This window comes from Chiloscyllium plagiosum, chromosome 29 (genome assembly GCF_004010195.1).
Source record: "Chiloscyllium plagiosum isolate BGI_BamShark_2017 chromosome 29, ASM401019v2, whole genome shotgun sequence".
Classification (NCBI taxonomy): Eukaryota; Metazoa; Chordata; class Chondrichthyes; order Orectolobiformes; family Hemiscylliidae; genus Chiloscyllium; species Chiloscyllium plagiosum.
Window position 1 is genome coordinate 40510034 of NC_057738.1, and position 16703 is coordinate 40526736.

At 40.9% G+C, this 16703-nt stretch overlaps 1 protein-coding gene across 3 annotated transcripts in view; it reads right to left on the reverse strand.

Moving 5' to 3' along the window:
* Positions 1–230: 230 nt before the first annotated feature.
* gad3 (glutamate decarboxylase 3) overlaps positions 231–16703 on the reverse strand; it is a 55769-nt gene continuing 39296 nt past the window's right edge. For 2 of the 3 annotated variants that reach the window (XM_043719622.1, XM_043719621.1), the window contains 6 exons: positions 14424–14488; positions 14231–14309; positions 12274–12423; positions 7805–7912; positions 4886–4975; positions 231–2119 (listed from right to left, as the gene is read on the reverse strand). In XM_043719622.1, coding sequence (XP_043575557.1) covers positions 1946–2119; positions 4886–4975; positions 7805–7912; positions 12274–12423; positions 14231–14309; positions 14424–14488 — 666 coding nt within the window. In that variant the 3' untranslated portion in view covers positions 231–1945. The remainder of the gene's footprint in view (positions 2120–4885; positions 4976–7804; positions 7913–12273; positions 12424–14230; positions 14310–14423; positions 14489–16703) is intronic. The other variant, XM_043719623.1, reaches the window with a different exon arrangement.

Below are 16703 nucleotides of genomic sequence, written 5' to 3' on the forward strand. Positions count from 1 at the left end.
TTCTCACTGCAGTTACATTGTCACAACTACCCTCCCTGTGAGTAAATGTTAACCCTAAATTCTGTTATGAATCCATAGGCCCTTCACCTTTACCACGAATATGAAATCTACCATGTATGATATCTCCAAGTGATAAAATAATCTCTCTATTACAGATTTAAAGCAAACAAAGTAGATTTCATAAACTGTCAAGGTTTTATTTTCATATAGTCATGTCTCATTAATCAATGACACAAATGTTTGATTATTAAGGTTATTGGGTTAATGAAGCACACTGCCTGAGCTTTTTCCATTCTATGTTTATTGTTGTGTAACATTGCAGACCCAGCATTTTGTAATTTTCACATCAAATTCATTTGCTGTTCATCTCATTGATGAATGCCAAAGACAGCGCAGTATCGGTGTTAAAGTTAGATTCAATTAGGATTCACTAATGTTTTGTACTGTTCCTGATGCTGGCTTGTCAAATCAGCGAGAGTAGTGCTGGTCTAAATCTCACAAATAGATATTACATTTTAACTGCATACAAACTGAGAAGTTATTATATATTAGCATTAAAACATACCACATGCTTTTACTTATTCATTATAAGTGCAGTGAAAAATACATTTATTAACGTGCATCAGCTCTGGTGGAGAGCCTTCTAGACCCGAAACGTTAGCATGCTTTCTTTCAGTGGATGCTGCCTGACCCGCTGTGATCTTCAACAAAGTCTGAGAGTGCTTTTTGGAGCAATCACTTTTGTAGTAAAGGAAAGACACCACTAATTTTCACCTACCAAACTTTCTCAAGATTATAATCTGTTAATGACTGGATAATTTAAACCTGTTGTGTTTTTGTTAATGTTGATTGACGGATAAATATTGCGGGTGAGGACACTGGAGACAACTCACCTGATCTTCTCTGAACCCAAAGCATTCCAGTTCAAAGATCTGTGCGTGCTACTGAACAGCCCATAACACAGTGTCAGTGCTTGGGTCAATTGTGGCACATCAAATAGCTTCACATTACAACTGGAACAACCAAAGCTCCTCAGAAACATTCAGGAGCACCTCCAAACCGACCACAGTGAAAGCTCCGATCTTCAACATAGATGGAGGGTCAAAGTGATGTTAGCATGGGAGCAGAGAAGCTTTGGCCTGCCTCTCTGAATCAGATGTTGACGCTTTATTTAATTTCTTTTTGTTATTAATGTGTGAAAGACAGAAGACTCTGTGCTTTTCCCAAAAGAAAATCCATGCAAGTAGCACAGTGGTTGTGTTATTGGACTAATTCAACAGCATGACCTCATGTTATGTATTCAAATTCTTTCATCTTTACAATTTTAATGAAATAAGTTAGCAATGGTGAGCATGAATCCATGGTTGTTGTGAAACCCCAGATCTGGTTCACCAATCTTTTGAGAAGGAAATCCATTGCCTGTACGCAGTCCCACCTACAAGTGACTCCAGATCCACAGTAATGTGGTTAACCCTTAACTTGCCCTGTGAAATAACCCAGCGAGTTCCTCAGTTAATGATGGCATTAACTTGGTTAGTTCTTTAAAGTCAATATTCTAACAGCTTGGTTTGATTCGATGGCACTGGGAGCACAAATTTGCTCCAAAATGAAATGGTTCAAAGAGTAAGTAAGCTAAAAAAGGTTTCACCAACATTTTATCAAAGGCCATGTTCAGGTTAGATCACAGAGATGAGCTTATATTTTTACTCCTAGGAGGTGGTGTGCCTCAGCAGAGGGGGTACAGGGTGGCTTGGGTTGGGTGGTCATCGAATACTTTTAAGGTGAGGAATAGGTTCTTGCTGGACAAGATAATGAAGGATTACTGGGGATAGAGGGGAATATGGAATTTGAAACACAAATAGATCAGCTATGATCTTACTAAATGCTGAAGCATTTTCGAAGGGCTTAATGGTCTAATTCTGCTTCTAATTCATTTGCTCGCTTGTTATAAATCCTTCCCAAGCCTCGCAAGCTCTTCAATCAGGAAGTCGACATCGGATTTGTTTGTAGCTGGATTCGAAAAGACCATACGGAAGAAATTCACATTGTGTCCTTGTGGCTGGTACCCGACCATCAATGACCCCTCCTCCATCATCCGAGCTTTAATCTTTGGCGCCACCTGAATATCAACAAAGACATGAGTTCATAACTTCCAATTGAAAAAAGGTGTATTCGAAAGGAGATTCTCGGGGCCTTCTGATGGGAATTCTGACTCAGCTCCTTCTAATGAAAGCTAAATGGCCTGACAGTGTTAACTCTGAATCTCTATCTGTTGATGGAGTCTGACCCATTTGGGTCTTTTCAGCATTTCCTGTTTCTGTGTCAGTTCTGGAAGAACGTGGTGGAGTGACTGGCACAGTTTTAACTGTGGCAAGGGTTAACTCGCAAAACTGCCCTATTATTTTATTTGTCTGCTTGCAGATTTTAAGAAAATAAAACGTAGGTGTGTCTGCTCATATTGCCAATAAGATGCATGTGAAAAGCTCAGCATTTTAATTATTTGTTGGAATTTCAATTTTAGATATAAAAGCCACCTCCTTCAAGAATCTTAGATGGTCTCAAAGCATTTGGGATGTTCTGTCAGATGGTTCTTTGTTTTTTGAGGTTAGATCAAATGGAATAAATTTTGAAGGAAAGGAGAACAGGTGCTCTTGGCCAACTGTGTACAATGAATGAGAATATGGGTCAGAACTTTCTGCATAAACCATAGTGATCACACTGCTATCTAATTCACAGCAGCCATAGTCCTATTCTCAACTTAGGAAGAGATGAATGGTGCTGAGTTTAACCTGAGGGTCCCCACATCACAGGGGAGGGGAGAGGTTGAGAAGGCAGGACCCTTCATGGTAACCGCGGCCAGTGTGGGGATTGAATCCACACTATTGGCAGCACTCTGCATTACAAACCAGCCATCCAGCCAACTGAGGCAATCTACTGCCATTTATATACAAATTGAAAAGAAATGTTTGGGGATCTCTATGTCAACATCAGAGATACACTGCTCCCCTGTGAGCTGAGAGAAAAACAGGCATCATCTTCTTCTGAAGAATCATATCAGATTTGGAAAGTTAATTCTATACCTTTTCACCACCAATGCTGCCAGACCTGCTGAGTTTCTCCAGCGATTTCTGCTCTCAGTTCAGCTTCCCAGCCCCCGTGGTGTTTTGCTTTTATTTGAGTGAATCAGATGAGTTTTCATGGTGAACAAAACATGGTCACCATTAAGCTAAATTATAATTCCAAATTGGTTACTTTGAATTCAAATTTCACTGTCTGCCATGGTGGGATTCAAATCTTTACCACTATGTCACAATTTCCCCATATACCTGTGGTCCTGGGCATATGTGATATTGGGAGACTGGCCATGAACAAGACATAGGAGCAGATGTAGGCCATTCAGCCCATCAGACCCTCTCCATCATTCCATCGGATCTTGTTCTATGATCTAATTATCCTCTACTCCCACTTTCCTGCCATTTCCCCAGAACTCTCAGTTCACCTACTGGTTAAAAATACTTCTATCTCAGCCTTGAATCTGTTTAATAGCCTTGACAGCCCTCTGAGGAATGAGATTTCCCAGATTCACTACCCTCAGAGGGAAGACATTCTTCCTCATCTCTGTATTAAATGTGTGGCCACTTCTGAGATTACACCCTCTGGACTTCACCACATGAAGAAACAACCACTCTACATCTACCCTGTCAAGTCTGTAAGAATTTTATGTGTTTCAATGAGGTTGCCTCTCATTTTCCGAAACTCCAATGAATTCAAGCACGGCCTATTCCGCATCATAAGACAATACTACTTTACAAATCACTTTATCAATCTAGTGAACCTTCTCTGAACTGCTTCTAATGTCAATATATTTTTCCTGAGAGTAAGAGATTGAGACTGTTGACAGAATTCCACATTTGGTCTGAATAGTGCCTTGTACAGTTTAGTAAACTTCCCTAATTTTATCCTCCATTTAGTTTCCCTATTACCCACTGTACATGGATGCTAGCTTTGTGTGATTTGTGCACAGGATTCTCAAATCCCACTGTGCTGTAACTTTCTGCAGTCTTTATCCATTTAAATACCATTCAGATCCTTAACTCTTCCTGCCAAATTGCACAACTTCAAATTTTCCCACATTTTATTCTACCTGTCATGTTTTGAACCACTCACTTCGAATCACAGAATCTCTACAATCTGGAAGCAGGTCATTTGGCCCAGAGCGACTTCCTCCAAAGAGCATCCCACCCACTTCCACTCGTCTTCCTGTTATCCTGCATTTCCCATCCCGTCCAGTCTGCACATCTCTGGACACTATGAGCAATTTACCATGGCGAATCCACCCGACCTGCACATTTCTGGACTGTGGGAGGAAACCAGAGCGCCCGGAGGAAACCCACATAGAAACAGGGAGAACGTGCAAACTCCACACAGACAGTTGTCTGAGGGTGGAATCAAACCAGGCTCCCTGGCAGCAGTGCTAACCACTGAGACACCACATATTTTTGTTAATCTCCTTGTAACCATCTCTATGTAATGATAGTACTATCATACCCATTAATGTCTATTGGTGCCCTTCATTCATTCATTATTCATTCATTTTGTTCATGAGATAAAAGATTTGGGCTAATGTCAGACAAAATATCAGAGGTATATATTCCAGAATCCTGCAAGAATAGCTCCCATTTACACCAGTGCTTTTGGTTTCTTCGTGTCCCTGTGCTGTTTCATGCAAGAGGTTTAATGACAATCAGGAAATGGTTTTGTTTGAATTGTGCCCCCTGCTGGATGATTAAATAGTCTGTGGCCATGGAAATGGACAATGGTGAGAGCATTCAGCTTATTCTTACTTGTTGTCAAGTGGAATAAATAACATCACGTAGAAACTTACCTGATGAAGCTGGCTATCCCTCTCTGCACTTTCGGGCATTTCTTGGAGACTTGGTGGAATGTACCAGAAGCAGACATTGGTGTGCTCAGGCTGTGTGGGAAGATAAAAATGTAAGAGACAAAGTGTATGTTGTTATTCAGAAATGTTTAAAGGAAATTGATGATATATATGTCAGCATTATAATTTGCCATTCTGCAGAGTAGAATCATAGAATCCCGACAATGTGGAAGCAGGCTATTCGGCCCATTGAGTCCACACTAACCAGCCGAAGAGCATCCCATCCAGACCCACCCTATCCCCATAGCTAATCCACCTAGCCTGCTCACCTTGGACAATTTAGCATGGCAATCCACCTAACCTGCACACCTTCGGATTGTGGGAGGAAATCCACGCAGACACAGGGAGAATGTGCAAATTCCACACAGTCGCCCGAGGCAGGAATCTAACCTGGGTCCCTGGTGCTGTGAGGGAGCAGTGCCAACTACTGAGCCACTCTGCTACCCTTTGAGCAATTCTTTGGTAAGATCTCCACCAACATTAATCCAAATTGCAAAACAATACAACCAAGCAGATCTGTTTCATACTGAGGATGGTGAAAGTAGACCTCACAAAGTGGGCAATGGCGAATTCAGCTTACTTCATACCTAACTTTATCAAGGTCATCAAGTCTATGCTAGATCGTTATGGAGCAACAGGCCAGCCCTATTCCCCTCCTGGATCCCCATAGCGCTGAAATGCCTGTCCAATTTCCTTTTGAAATCTTTGATTATGCTTGTTATGCTCAGAGGCAGTGAGTTCACTCACAATGTAAAGAACAGTTTCCTCCCAACCAATGATATCTCTTGCCAAAAGTCCTTATGTCATTGCGCCCCCAGTCTTTGTGTGATGATTAATGGGAGCAGCTTTCCTTTGTCCAACTGATGCCAATCCATCATCTTGTACACCTCCATCAGATCTCCCCTCAGCTTCTGTTTCTCAAAGCGAAATGAGTTAAATTCTCCATCCTGAATTTGCAGCTCAATGTCCTCATCCCTGCAACCAATTTCGAGCAGACACAGGCTAACGCATGTTGTCAGTTTCCAGTGCACTGCAGCAATGAAGGAGAAACCTTTGGTTGAACCCCATGCTGGAGAGACGTCATATTGTGATTCTCTTTGAGTCATAAGCTGAATACAGAGTACCACCGAGTGATGGAAAATCATGATCTGTGCGTGCAAGCTCCAACTGAGTGGCTGTGGGACAAAGCTGAGTGCAATCCAAACATGATTCCACAAACACGATCAAAATGATAAGAGGTTGTGTGGACGCATGCATTTCCCAGTGGTGATGGTGAACGCTTAAATAAAGGATTTCATCTTGTCCTCTTGGCTGCACAGTGCAGAGAGATACAGGATAGGAGAATTCTTTTGAATAACATTTTCACACAATCACTAAGATGCAGGAAACAAATTGAAATCAACAAATGTGTCACAATTGAAAACTAACAATCAAGGCAAAACATCGACACATCCGTACCACACGTGGACTGATTTCCCGTCTGCGTTCTCCCAGGATACAGCATCAACAATTTGAGGCTTTCATTAGAAAATTGGAAAAGACCGAATGATGAGGGTATGATCCTGACAGCCATTTAATAAATCTCTGTGAAACGTGATCCCAGAGGATTGTGTTTATCTGGGGTCTTCGTGTTGACAAAATTGTCCCTTTAAGATGACAAGCAGTTTCAGAAGAAAACGATGGGTTAATTTTTCACTTTGGCAGTCTCACTGTATACCTGATGTTTTGATTAGATTCCCTACAGTGTGGAAACAGGCCATTCGGGCCAACAAGTCCACACCGACCCGCTGAAGCACAACCCACCCAGACCCATTCCCCTACATTTACCCCTTCACCTAACACTATGGGCAATTTCCCATGGCCAATTCACCCAACCTGCACATTTTTGGACTGTGGGAGGAAAACGGAACACCCGGAGGAAACCCACGCAGACACGGGGAGAATGTGCAAACTCCACACAGAGAGTCACCTGAGGCGGGAATTGAACCCGGGTCTCTGGCGCTGTGAGGCGGCAGCACTAACCACTGTGCCACCGTGCCACCCACAATAAAGAAAATTGGTCATGTTGCATACTGAGCAGAACATTCTTCTTCACAACATGTAACCAGTCGCTGCTTGCCAAATGGCAAAAGCAGGAATTCAATTCCCTCTGTTTTAGTTCAATTGTAATCCAAGGTGTCAAGGAGGGCAGATTATTGTGCTAATTTACTACTGTGCACATGCTAACTGAGTGTGTATATGTGCATGCTGTAGCTGTGCTGAAGAAGAGCTGGTAACAATTAAGGACAACAATACACAAAGACCTCCGTTGTGGAGACCAGTGGGCAAGCTGGAGAACCACCTTCCATGTCTGTTCCAGTGTCTGCCCAGGGTAGTCCTGAACAATCCAGGCAGCAGGCTATGGAGAGGGTTGTTAGCACTGCCTGCCTGTCTCTCTGCTGTGGCTATGTCAATGCACAAGTGCCCCAGGTGAAAGAGTGCAACATTCACTCAGGGCTTGCTCCAGACTTTCTCAGATTCATGTGCACCATGTAGCTCACATGCATTATCTCCCCTGCGAAAGGTCTTTAAATTGTCTTTAAAGTTTTTTTCTGCTATAATGTCCCTTTAAGAACCCGTTCCTCTGTGAATTAATTAATTTGATTTTAAAGTTAATTTATTTCAGAAGAGTATAAGGACCAGCTTTCCCCAAATGGAGGCTAATCTGTAGGAGGGGAAAGTAATTTGCATGTGGATTAGTGTGATAAGCCTTTGTTGAAGACAAGAAGATCTTTACCAGAACCATGGTTACTACATTTGTATAATGTTTCAATGCACTTAAACAATACTGACAGTATAAAAGCACTCTGGTTGGAAACTTACTTTATCATCAAACACCAGCTTAAAATCATTTCTTCTTTTGAGTTTGCTGTGGAGATATTCTGCCAGTTCGAGACATTTATTGATTTGCTTCTCAAAGCCTGATGTGCCCTGTGAAGTGTAACAGCATAAATCAATGTACACCATACTTTTCTGTGATAAGAAATGCAATTGTAGTAAGTTCAGTGACAAAGAGAAGCACAAAGATCAGTTCTTATGCTGCTCATTGCGGGGGATAAAAATGACTTGCATTTAAATAGCACCGTCTACACCCACAGGATTTCCCAAAGTCTTTCACAGTCAGTGAAATACTTTTGAAATGTAATCATTGCAAATGTGGGAGACAGCGCAAACCCTCTCAAACCAACACTTTGAGAGGTGAATATCAGGTAAAGTGTATCTCTATTTCCTATATCTCAGCCCCATTGCTACAATGTCTTTCATTCCATAGCCTATAAATTTTCTCAGAAATCTGCTGCATGATTTCTAGAAGTTTTTATCACTTCAACAGTGTATTGTCATCAACTGTCTCTGTTATTGCTTCAAAAAACTCCAACAAGATACAGAAACATAATTTCCCCTTTAGAAATCCATGTTGATTCTTCATCATCAACACATCATTTTCCATGTGACTATTAATTCTTTCAAGAGTAATTGCTTCTACAAGTTTCCCCAACATATGAAATTGAAGTTAAACTGACTGATTTGTAATTGCTGATCTGATCGTCAAAACCATTTCTGAACAAGGCTGGAATTGTTTGTAATTCTCCGCTCCTCTGGCACTGTCCCTGAGTCAAGTCAAGGTCAAGAGATTATGGCAAGTTCCACTCTCACTTCCTTCAATATCTTTGTATGCATTTCCTCTGATCCTGGGATCTTGTCAACTTTAAGTTGTCATTAAATGCCCCGTCCTTAATAATTTTGAATCCTTGTAGTTTTCTCCTCTGTCACTATGGTATGAACAGTATTTCCTTCCTTATTAAAGGCAGATGTAAAGTATATATTTAATAGTTCAGCTATGTCTCTGCCTCCAGGTGAAAATCCCCTTTTGTTTTCTGATCCTCCTTTTACCATTGATGTGCCTATAGAGGACTTTGGGGTTCCCCTTTATGTTACCTGTCAGTTTTTTCTCATATTTCCTCTTTGTTTTTCTACCTCTCCTTTGAACCCTCTTGATTCCTCTTCATTCTCAATGGCATTTTCTGCCAGTTATAAACACGCATTTTCTTTTTTGTTTTGATTTCTATCTTCTTTGTCATCCAGAGAGCTCTGGATTTGATTGTACAGCTTTTCCCTTGTCAGAGAATATACCTTGACTGTATTGGGACCATCTCCCTTTTGAAGTTAAGGTGAGGCTTGTTAGGAAATTGAACCCAGGTGCTTTTACACAATAATTCCCGACATACCCCTAAGCAAAGATCATGTCCCTAGATCAGCAAGCAAGCCACTAAAATGATTTCTACTTATTTATTTGACAATGACATTAAAGTGGTGCTGGTTAGGTTTATGGGTTATTGCTGTGGATCTGGAGTCATGTGTAGGTCAGACCAGGTAAAGATGATGGATTTCATGATGTAGAGGATATTAGTCAACCAATTAGATGTTTGTGAAAATTGACAGGGGCTTGTTTTTAATTCCAAATTATCTTTATTGATTTCAAACTTCACTGTCTGTCATAAATAGTAGCATGGACCTAAATGGAAATATTCCAAGACTTGGGTGACTGTAGCCAATAAACCAAGATACTTCTGAATGTTCTTTTTGTTGAAAAGTGAGCATTTTTAATTATTAATTTCTGTGACAGTGTTCCTGGGAGTTAACAATGAGGCCAATATTTATCATCCAACACTGATTGCACTTGAATGAAAGGGTTTGCTTAGCAATTTCAGGGACAGTTATGCATCACCACATTGCTTGGGATCTGGAGTCAAATGTAGGGCAGGCCAGTCCCTTCCCTAAAGTGCCAGATGGAAGAGTTCCGTGCACTGAGTTTGCGTCATGGTGGTTGATTCGAACATTAAAAGGAGAAATGACAACCTGCCGAAATTGTAGAATCGTAGTAAGTGTGCAAGCAGGCCATTTGGCCCATCACCAATCTTCTAAAGAGCATCCCAGAAAGAACCACCCCTTTACCCTGCAATGCCCACGGCCAATCCACCTAACCTGCACATCGGGATGAAACCAGAGCACCTGGAGGAAACCCACACAGACACAGGAAGAACGTGCAAACTACACACAGTCACCTGAAAGTGGGGTTGAACCCAGGTCCCTGGTGCTGTGAGGCAGCAGTGTTAACCATTAAGCCATCCTGAGAAACAACAGTTTGCGTTTTGAGATCAGGAAGACAGGATGGGAAGTTTAGTCAATGTGAAGATTTGCTAAAGTGTACAAAGTAATTTGTAAACAGTGCTAGAGCTGGGATGAAAACTGGGAACCAATGAGTGACCATAAAAGTGTCTTCTTCACTCCAACACTGGAGATGGTTAAGAGTACTGGAGCTACCGCCCCAGAGAACTCCCTGTGTTTGTTTGAAATTGGGTTCTCGAGTACAGCTTCAAACAAGATAGCGATATAATTAAAATCCATTTAAATGAGCCAAAAAGATGCAATGAATGGCACACAGTCATAACAAGGAAAATGTATAAAGAAGGATTTTGAAAATAACTCAACACTGTAATGGGTTGAGCACTTTGGTCATCTGCAGTTGGAGGCTTATCAATAGATTGATCACCAGATACAGATCCTGGCTCATGGAATTTCTAAACAAGTAATATCATTGCGAGTAAGTACTAATGCTTTGTGTGGAATAAAGGTATATCGTGTTTAATGAAACATTAGTGAGTAAGTACTAATGCTTTGTGTGGAATAAAGGTATATCGTGTTTAATGAAACATTAGCGAGTAAGTACTAATGCTTTGTGTGGAATAAAGGTATATCGTATTTAATGTAACATTAGTGAGTAAGTACTAATGCTTTGTGTGGAATAAAGGTATATCATATTTAATGAAACATTAGCGAGTAAGTACTAATGCTTTGTGTGGAATAAAGGTATATCGTATTTAATGTAACATGAGTGAGTAAGTACTAATGCTTTGTGTGGAATAAAGGTATATCGTATTTAATGTAACATGAGTGAGTAAGTACTAATGCTTTGTGTGGAATAAAGGTATATCGTATTTAATGTAACATGAGTGAGTAAGTACTAATGCTTTGTGTGGAATAAAGGTATATCGTATTTAATGTAACATGAGTGAGTAAGTACTAATGCTTTGTGTGGAATAAAGGTATATCGTATTTAATGTAACATGAGTGAGTAAGTACTAATGCTTTGTGTGGAATAAAGGTATATCGTATTTAATGTAACATGAGTGAGTAAGTACTAATGCTTTGTGTGGAATAAAGGTATATCGTATTTAATGTAACATGAGTGAGTAAGTACTAATGCTTTGTGTGGAATAAAGGTATATCGTATTTAATGTAACATGAGTGAGTAAGTACTAATGCTTTGTGTGGAATAAAGGTATATCGTATTTAATGTAACATGAGTGAGTAAGTACTAATGCTTTGTGTGGAATAAAGGTTGGGAGTGGTGCGGCTTACAAAAGTATAGGATGCACAAGAGCAAAGAGACCTGGGAAAACAAGTGCAGGCATGATGGGCCAAATGGCCTCTGTCTGCACAGTAATGATTCTGTGATTCTGTGATACCAATATATACATTGTGAAAAATAACAGGACAATTTGATAAGGCCATAAATAGTGCAAAGAAAGTACTGGAATTGATTTCTAGAGGAATAGAATACAGCAGCAGGGAAATATTGCTGAATGTATTTTGTCTGATGGTTGGATCACACTTGGAATGGGGGTGTAGATTTGGTTTCCACTTGAGAGGAGGGATATTGCGGGGACTGGAGATAGAAGAGGCAGTGAATCCCAGTGATAGTTACCAGAGTGGAACGGACAATCACCAATGAGGAAGGACCACAAAGACTGAAGCTCTTTTCCTCTTTAAAAGAGGTCAGGGGATCTAACAGAGGTGAGTATAATTATGGAGGGGTTCCATTGTATTAGTGTAGGGAAACTGCTTCCACTGGAGTGACGGGGAATAAATATTCCTAGTCACTAACAAATAAAATAAACAAATTTAGGGGAATGTCTTTGCATTGTGAATGTGGAGAATATGTGATTTGTTGCTGTTTGGACAGAGAGAATTGATGCATCAGGGGTGGGTTGTTAAATAATGAGGGAAAGGGAATGGGTGTGGTGGGATATTCATCAAGAATGGAAAGAGGTCATTCAAGTGGGAAGGATTTTGTGTGGAGAATTAATACCAGCATCGATCAGATAGGCTGAATGGCCTATTTCTATGTGGCACTTCTGTCTAACTCCAGGAGAATTGTACATGAGAACACTAAGTAACCCACAGCATCATTTCAGAATTAATCTTTTTCAGTTTCTTTCAAACTTCTTTACCTTTGCTTTCCACATCAACCAGAATTTGAAGACGTCGACATGACGACCACACAGAATGGTTTTATCTCCTGTATCATATGATACATCATACAGCTTGTCATTTTGAAACAGGTACTGTGCACCCATTTTATTGCAGTCCTGGAGCAAACCCTGTCAAAGATCATAAGCAGATGATAAAATACCAAAGCAATTTTTGATATTATGCTGCATTTTGCTTCACAATCATTATCCTTTATTAGACCTTTGAAGTTTAGGTTTCAATTCTTTGTACACTTTCACTATTACCTCAGGTTTCCCTCCTGTGTTGGGGGAAGGTTAGGAGCAGTAGTTGTACACTTCTGAGGGAGATAGGATTGCTGCATCAGTGTTAGACTCACTTGTCCTTCATGTTCCAGTCATTATGTGGATGTCAACAAAACACCATTGAACAAGGGGGAAAATTTGGAAATATTTAAATAAATCTCCATCATTCAATCAACTCATAACAGTTACTACAGGACCTCTGCTAACCTCCAAATTGCTTAAAGGGACAGAACATCGTTGTGTCTTGTCACCATGGGGTGTGTGTACTCATTTGGAAGTCACAGCTGACTGAAAAAGTCACATCCCTCTGGCAATCAGAAGACAGAAACTATATCTGGACAGTTCAAGGTTCCTGGACAGGAGTGACACTGTTGTAAAAATATCGATAGTGCACAGACAGGAATAAAGTTTGATCAGTGCTGGTGGAAGCGATCTGCCATTTGTTAGCCAGCAGCTTCCTCAGAGAGGAAACACAGACAGCTGAGGCAGCTCGGACAAGTTAGAACAAGATCTTGCATGCCTCATTCCTTGTGCTCCCTAACTATTGATTCTAATTCCATGCCACCCTTGTCCTCAATGCATATGAACAGAGAAATTCCTTTGGAAAGGTGTGTGTGTTATCTGTGAGATCTCCGAAGAGCTGACTGCTCCAAAGGGGCATTTTTGGAAATTTAGAGATGATAAGCGGAACTCAGGTCTCACATTAGTCTGTTTTTTTTTAATTGACTTGTTATTGAATGGATTTGATGAACATCAGAAAACAGGGGATAAACACCTATTAGATTCTGGTGCCCTTTGGCCTGGAAACAGCATGTCAACCTAATCGAGAAACTTTTTGTCTTGCAATCACCAGGACAAATGCAAGAATCCCAAATTGCAAATTACAAATGATTATAGCAAGCTCCCTGGAACCTGTAGTATATCATCACTTTCTCCTCAGTAATATATTGGCAAATCAGATTAACTTATCAGCTGAAAGAATTGTCTGCAAAAAGACCCTGAGCTACCTGTTGCCTGTCACTTTAACAAACCACTGTGTTCTCTGGCCAGGATCTCTGTCTCAGGCATGCTGCAATGTTCCAGCCAAGCAAGTTGGAAGACCAGCACCTCATTTTCTATTTGGGGACCCTACAGCCTTCTGGCCTCAATATTGAGTTCAAAAACTTTAGGACTTGAGCTCTCCCCAAAATACACACACCTGGCCTTGTTATTTCAAAGTCTGCTATTTATATACATACCCCAGTGTTCACGACTAACATTCTCCATTAACAGCTATTGACCCTCCTAGCCACATTGTTATCAATCCTTTGTCTGTCCAACTGTCACTCCTGTTTACTCCTGACCCCCTGCCTCATCCTATCTTCTGCATATAACCTGACATTTCCTAGCTACCACTCGTTCTAAAGAAGGGTCACTGGACTCAAAATGTTAACTTTGATTTCTCTCCACAAATGCTGCCAGATCTGCTGAGCTTTTCCAGCAACTTCTGTTTTTATTTTTGATTTGTCGGCCAATTAGCAACCTTTGCTCCTATTGTGTAGGTTGCTGAAATTTGGCATTCTTGCATTTGTCCTGATGAGTACAAGACAAAAACATTGTCTCTCTTAACAACCATAGCAAAATTCTGGGCTCGTCAATGATGTCTAAAACATACCTTTTCATGGATTAGAATTGCGGAACACTGCAGAGGGACCCCCATTATCTTGTGTGGATTCCACGTAACAGAGTTGGCTCTGATACAGAGAATAGCATTACTGTTGCTTGCAAAACAAAATCACCACATACTGTCTACATTTTACATTCATAATAATTTTCATGGGTATTGCTACAAAATGCCAAGAATTTACCTCTCAATCCCTGTTAATTTATAACGATGTTTCTGTGACATCAGTAGGCCACCACCCCAAGCTGCCTGAATAAAAAAAGCAGAGATTAATTTATTTGAGAACGCAATGCATTTCCCAAACAAAACACTGTTATGGTGTGTAAGCTAGATCCTCAGAAAGCGGAAATATTTACACCCTAAAAGTATTAACACGGTTCCAGTAAGTGGCAGGTGAATATTTTTCATTGAACACTTCCCAAAGGAGCCACACAGTGTAGCAGGACATTAATCATCGCTGCAATAGTTTGAGTAGTTTGCCAAATTCAGTATGAGCCATAGGATGTAAGAGTAGAATTGGGCCATTCAGTCCTTTGAATCTGGTCTGCCATTCAATGAGATTGTGGTTGATCTGGTCATTGTGGTAGCACTCCGTGTCACTCGGTTGTTTCAACTGTGGGATGGTGAAACGTGAGGTGTTTTAGACACTCATCCACAACAGAGGAAAACAGGGCTGAAGCATAGTAATCCCCAGGTCTCGCGAACAGGTGAGACATTGTTGTTTCCTCCGTAAAATTGAACAGCACATGCTCACCTGTGAGCAGAAGGCAAGGAGTCGGGGTAGGGGGCTACAGGGAAAAAATAACTTAAATAGCACCTTTCAGCATGTTCTAAACTGCTTTCCAGCCAACGAACAAGTGCTGTCACTGTTGCTATAAAGTAGAAAGCAGAGTAACCAATTTGCACACAGTAAGCTGCTAGTGGCTCCAAACAGCAGTGTGATAATGACCAGGTAATCAGGTTTCTGTGAGGACCTGGACACCAAGAAGAAATCACCCTGATCTTCTTTGAAATTGTATTTTAGGATCTTTCATGCTGACACAATAAAGACTCATTCAAAATGCAAACCTTTGTTTGGGTATTGTTATGTGAAGGGTTCAGGTTAGTGCACTTAGAATCCCTGCAACACTCCAAGCAATGCTCATGAGGTCATGGCATGGTAGTATTACCACTAAACCATTAATCCAGAGACCCAGGTAATGTTCTGGGGACCAGGATTTGGATCCCATTATGGCAGATGGTGGAGTTGAAATTCAATAAAAATCTGAAATTAAGAGTCTAATGATGACCATCTAACCATTGTTGATTGTCAGGAAAACCCATCTAGTTCACTTACATCCTTAACTGGTCTGGCCTCTATATGACTCCAGACCCACAGCAATGTGCTTGGCTCTTCACTACCCTCTGGGAAATTACAAACGGGCAATAAATGCTGGCCCAGCCAGCATTGCCCTCATCCTGCAAGTGAATAAAAACAACTTCTAATCTCATTTGTCACACAACACCAGGTTATAGTCCAACAGGTTTAGTTGGAAGCACTAACTTCCGAAGCGCTGTTCCTTCATCAGGTGGCTGTGAAGCAGGACCATAGGACTCAGAATTTAGAGCAAATGCAGATGATCTTTTGCTCTAAATTCTGTGCTTCCAAATAAACCTGTTGGACCATAACCTGGTGTTGCGTGATTGTTAACTTTGTACACCCCAGTCCAATACCGGCTCCTCCAAATCATAATCTCACTTGACCTGACTTGCAGGGATACCTTCACATCTTGCCTCATTAAAAGAGTGTGATGTTAGATCTATAATGACATAGTCTTATTATTGGATTTTTTTTGTCAAAAGTGATGCATTTGGCGACCCCAGGATTAGTTGTACTTCTATGACGCAGGGTTTGTCCTGAACCATACTGCATCAACTAATCAAACTTCACTGTCAGCCCTGGGTTATGAATGGGTTCCATTCCTAAGTACATTTGCAAGTTGATTTATACGCAAGTCAGAACACAATCCAGTAAAGTATAAAACATCTGTCAGCAAATACGATCGAATGCTTACATGTCTGATCTATGAAATCAACAGCAACATGAATCCTGTTCCTAAGTCCAGGACAATTAACAATACCTTTATGGTCACATTACTGATAATTTCTAATTTGTGAGCTCTATTTTCTGCTATCCTAGTGGGATTTGAACCCCTACCCCAAAGCATTAGCTAAGGTCTCTGGACTACTATCCAAATAACATACCTATGCCACTGTTACCTCATAAAGATAACGTCACCATAGACTGAGGGCTTCTCTCTCATTAGAGAGACAACTGGTGGTGGTTTAACCTGAGGGTCACCACACCTCAGGCGAAGGGAGAAGTTGAGAAGGAGAGTCCTTCATAGTCACCTCAGCTGGTGTGGGGATTGAACCCACGCTGTTGATATTACTCCACATTGGAGACTGGCCCTCCAGCCAACTG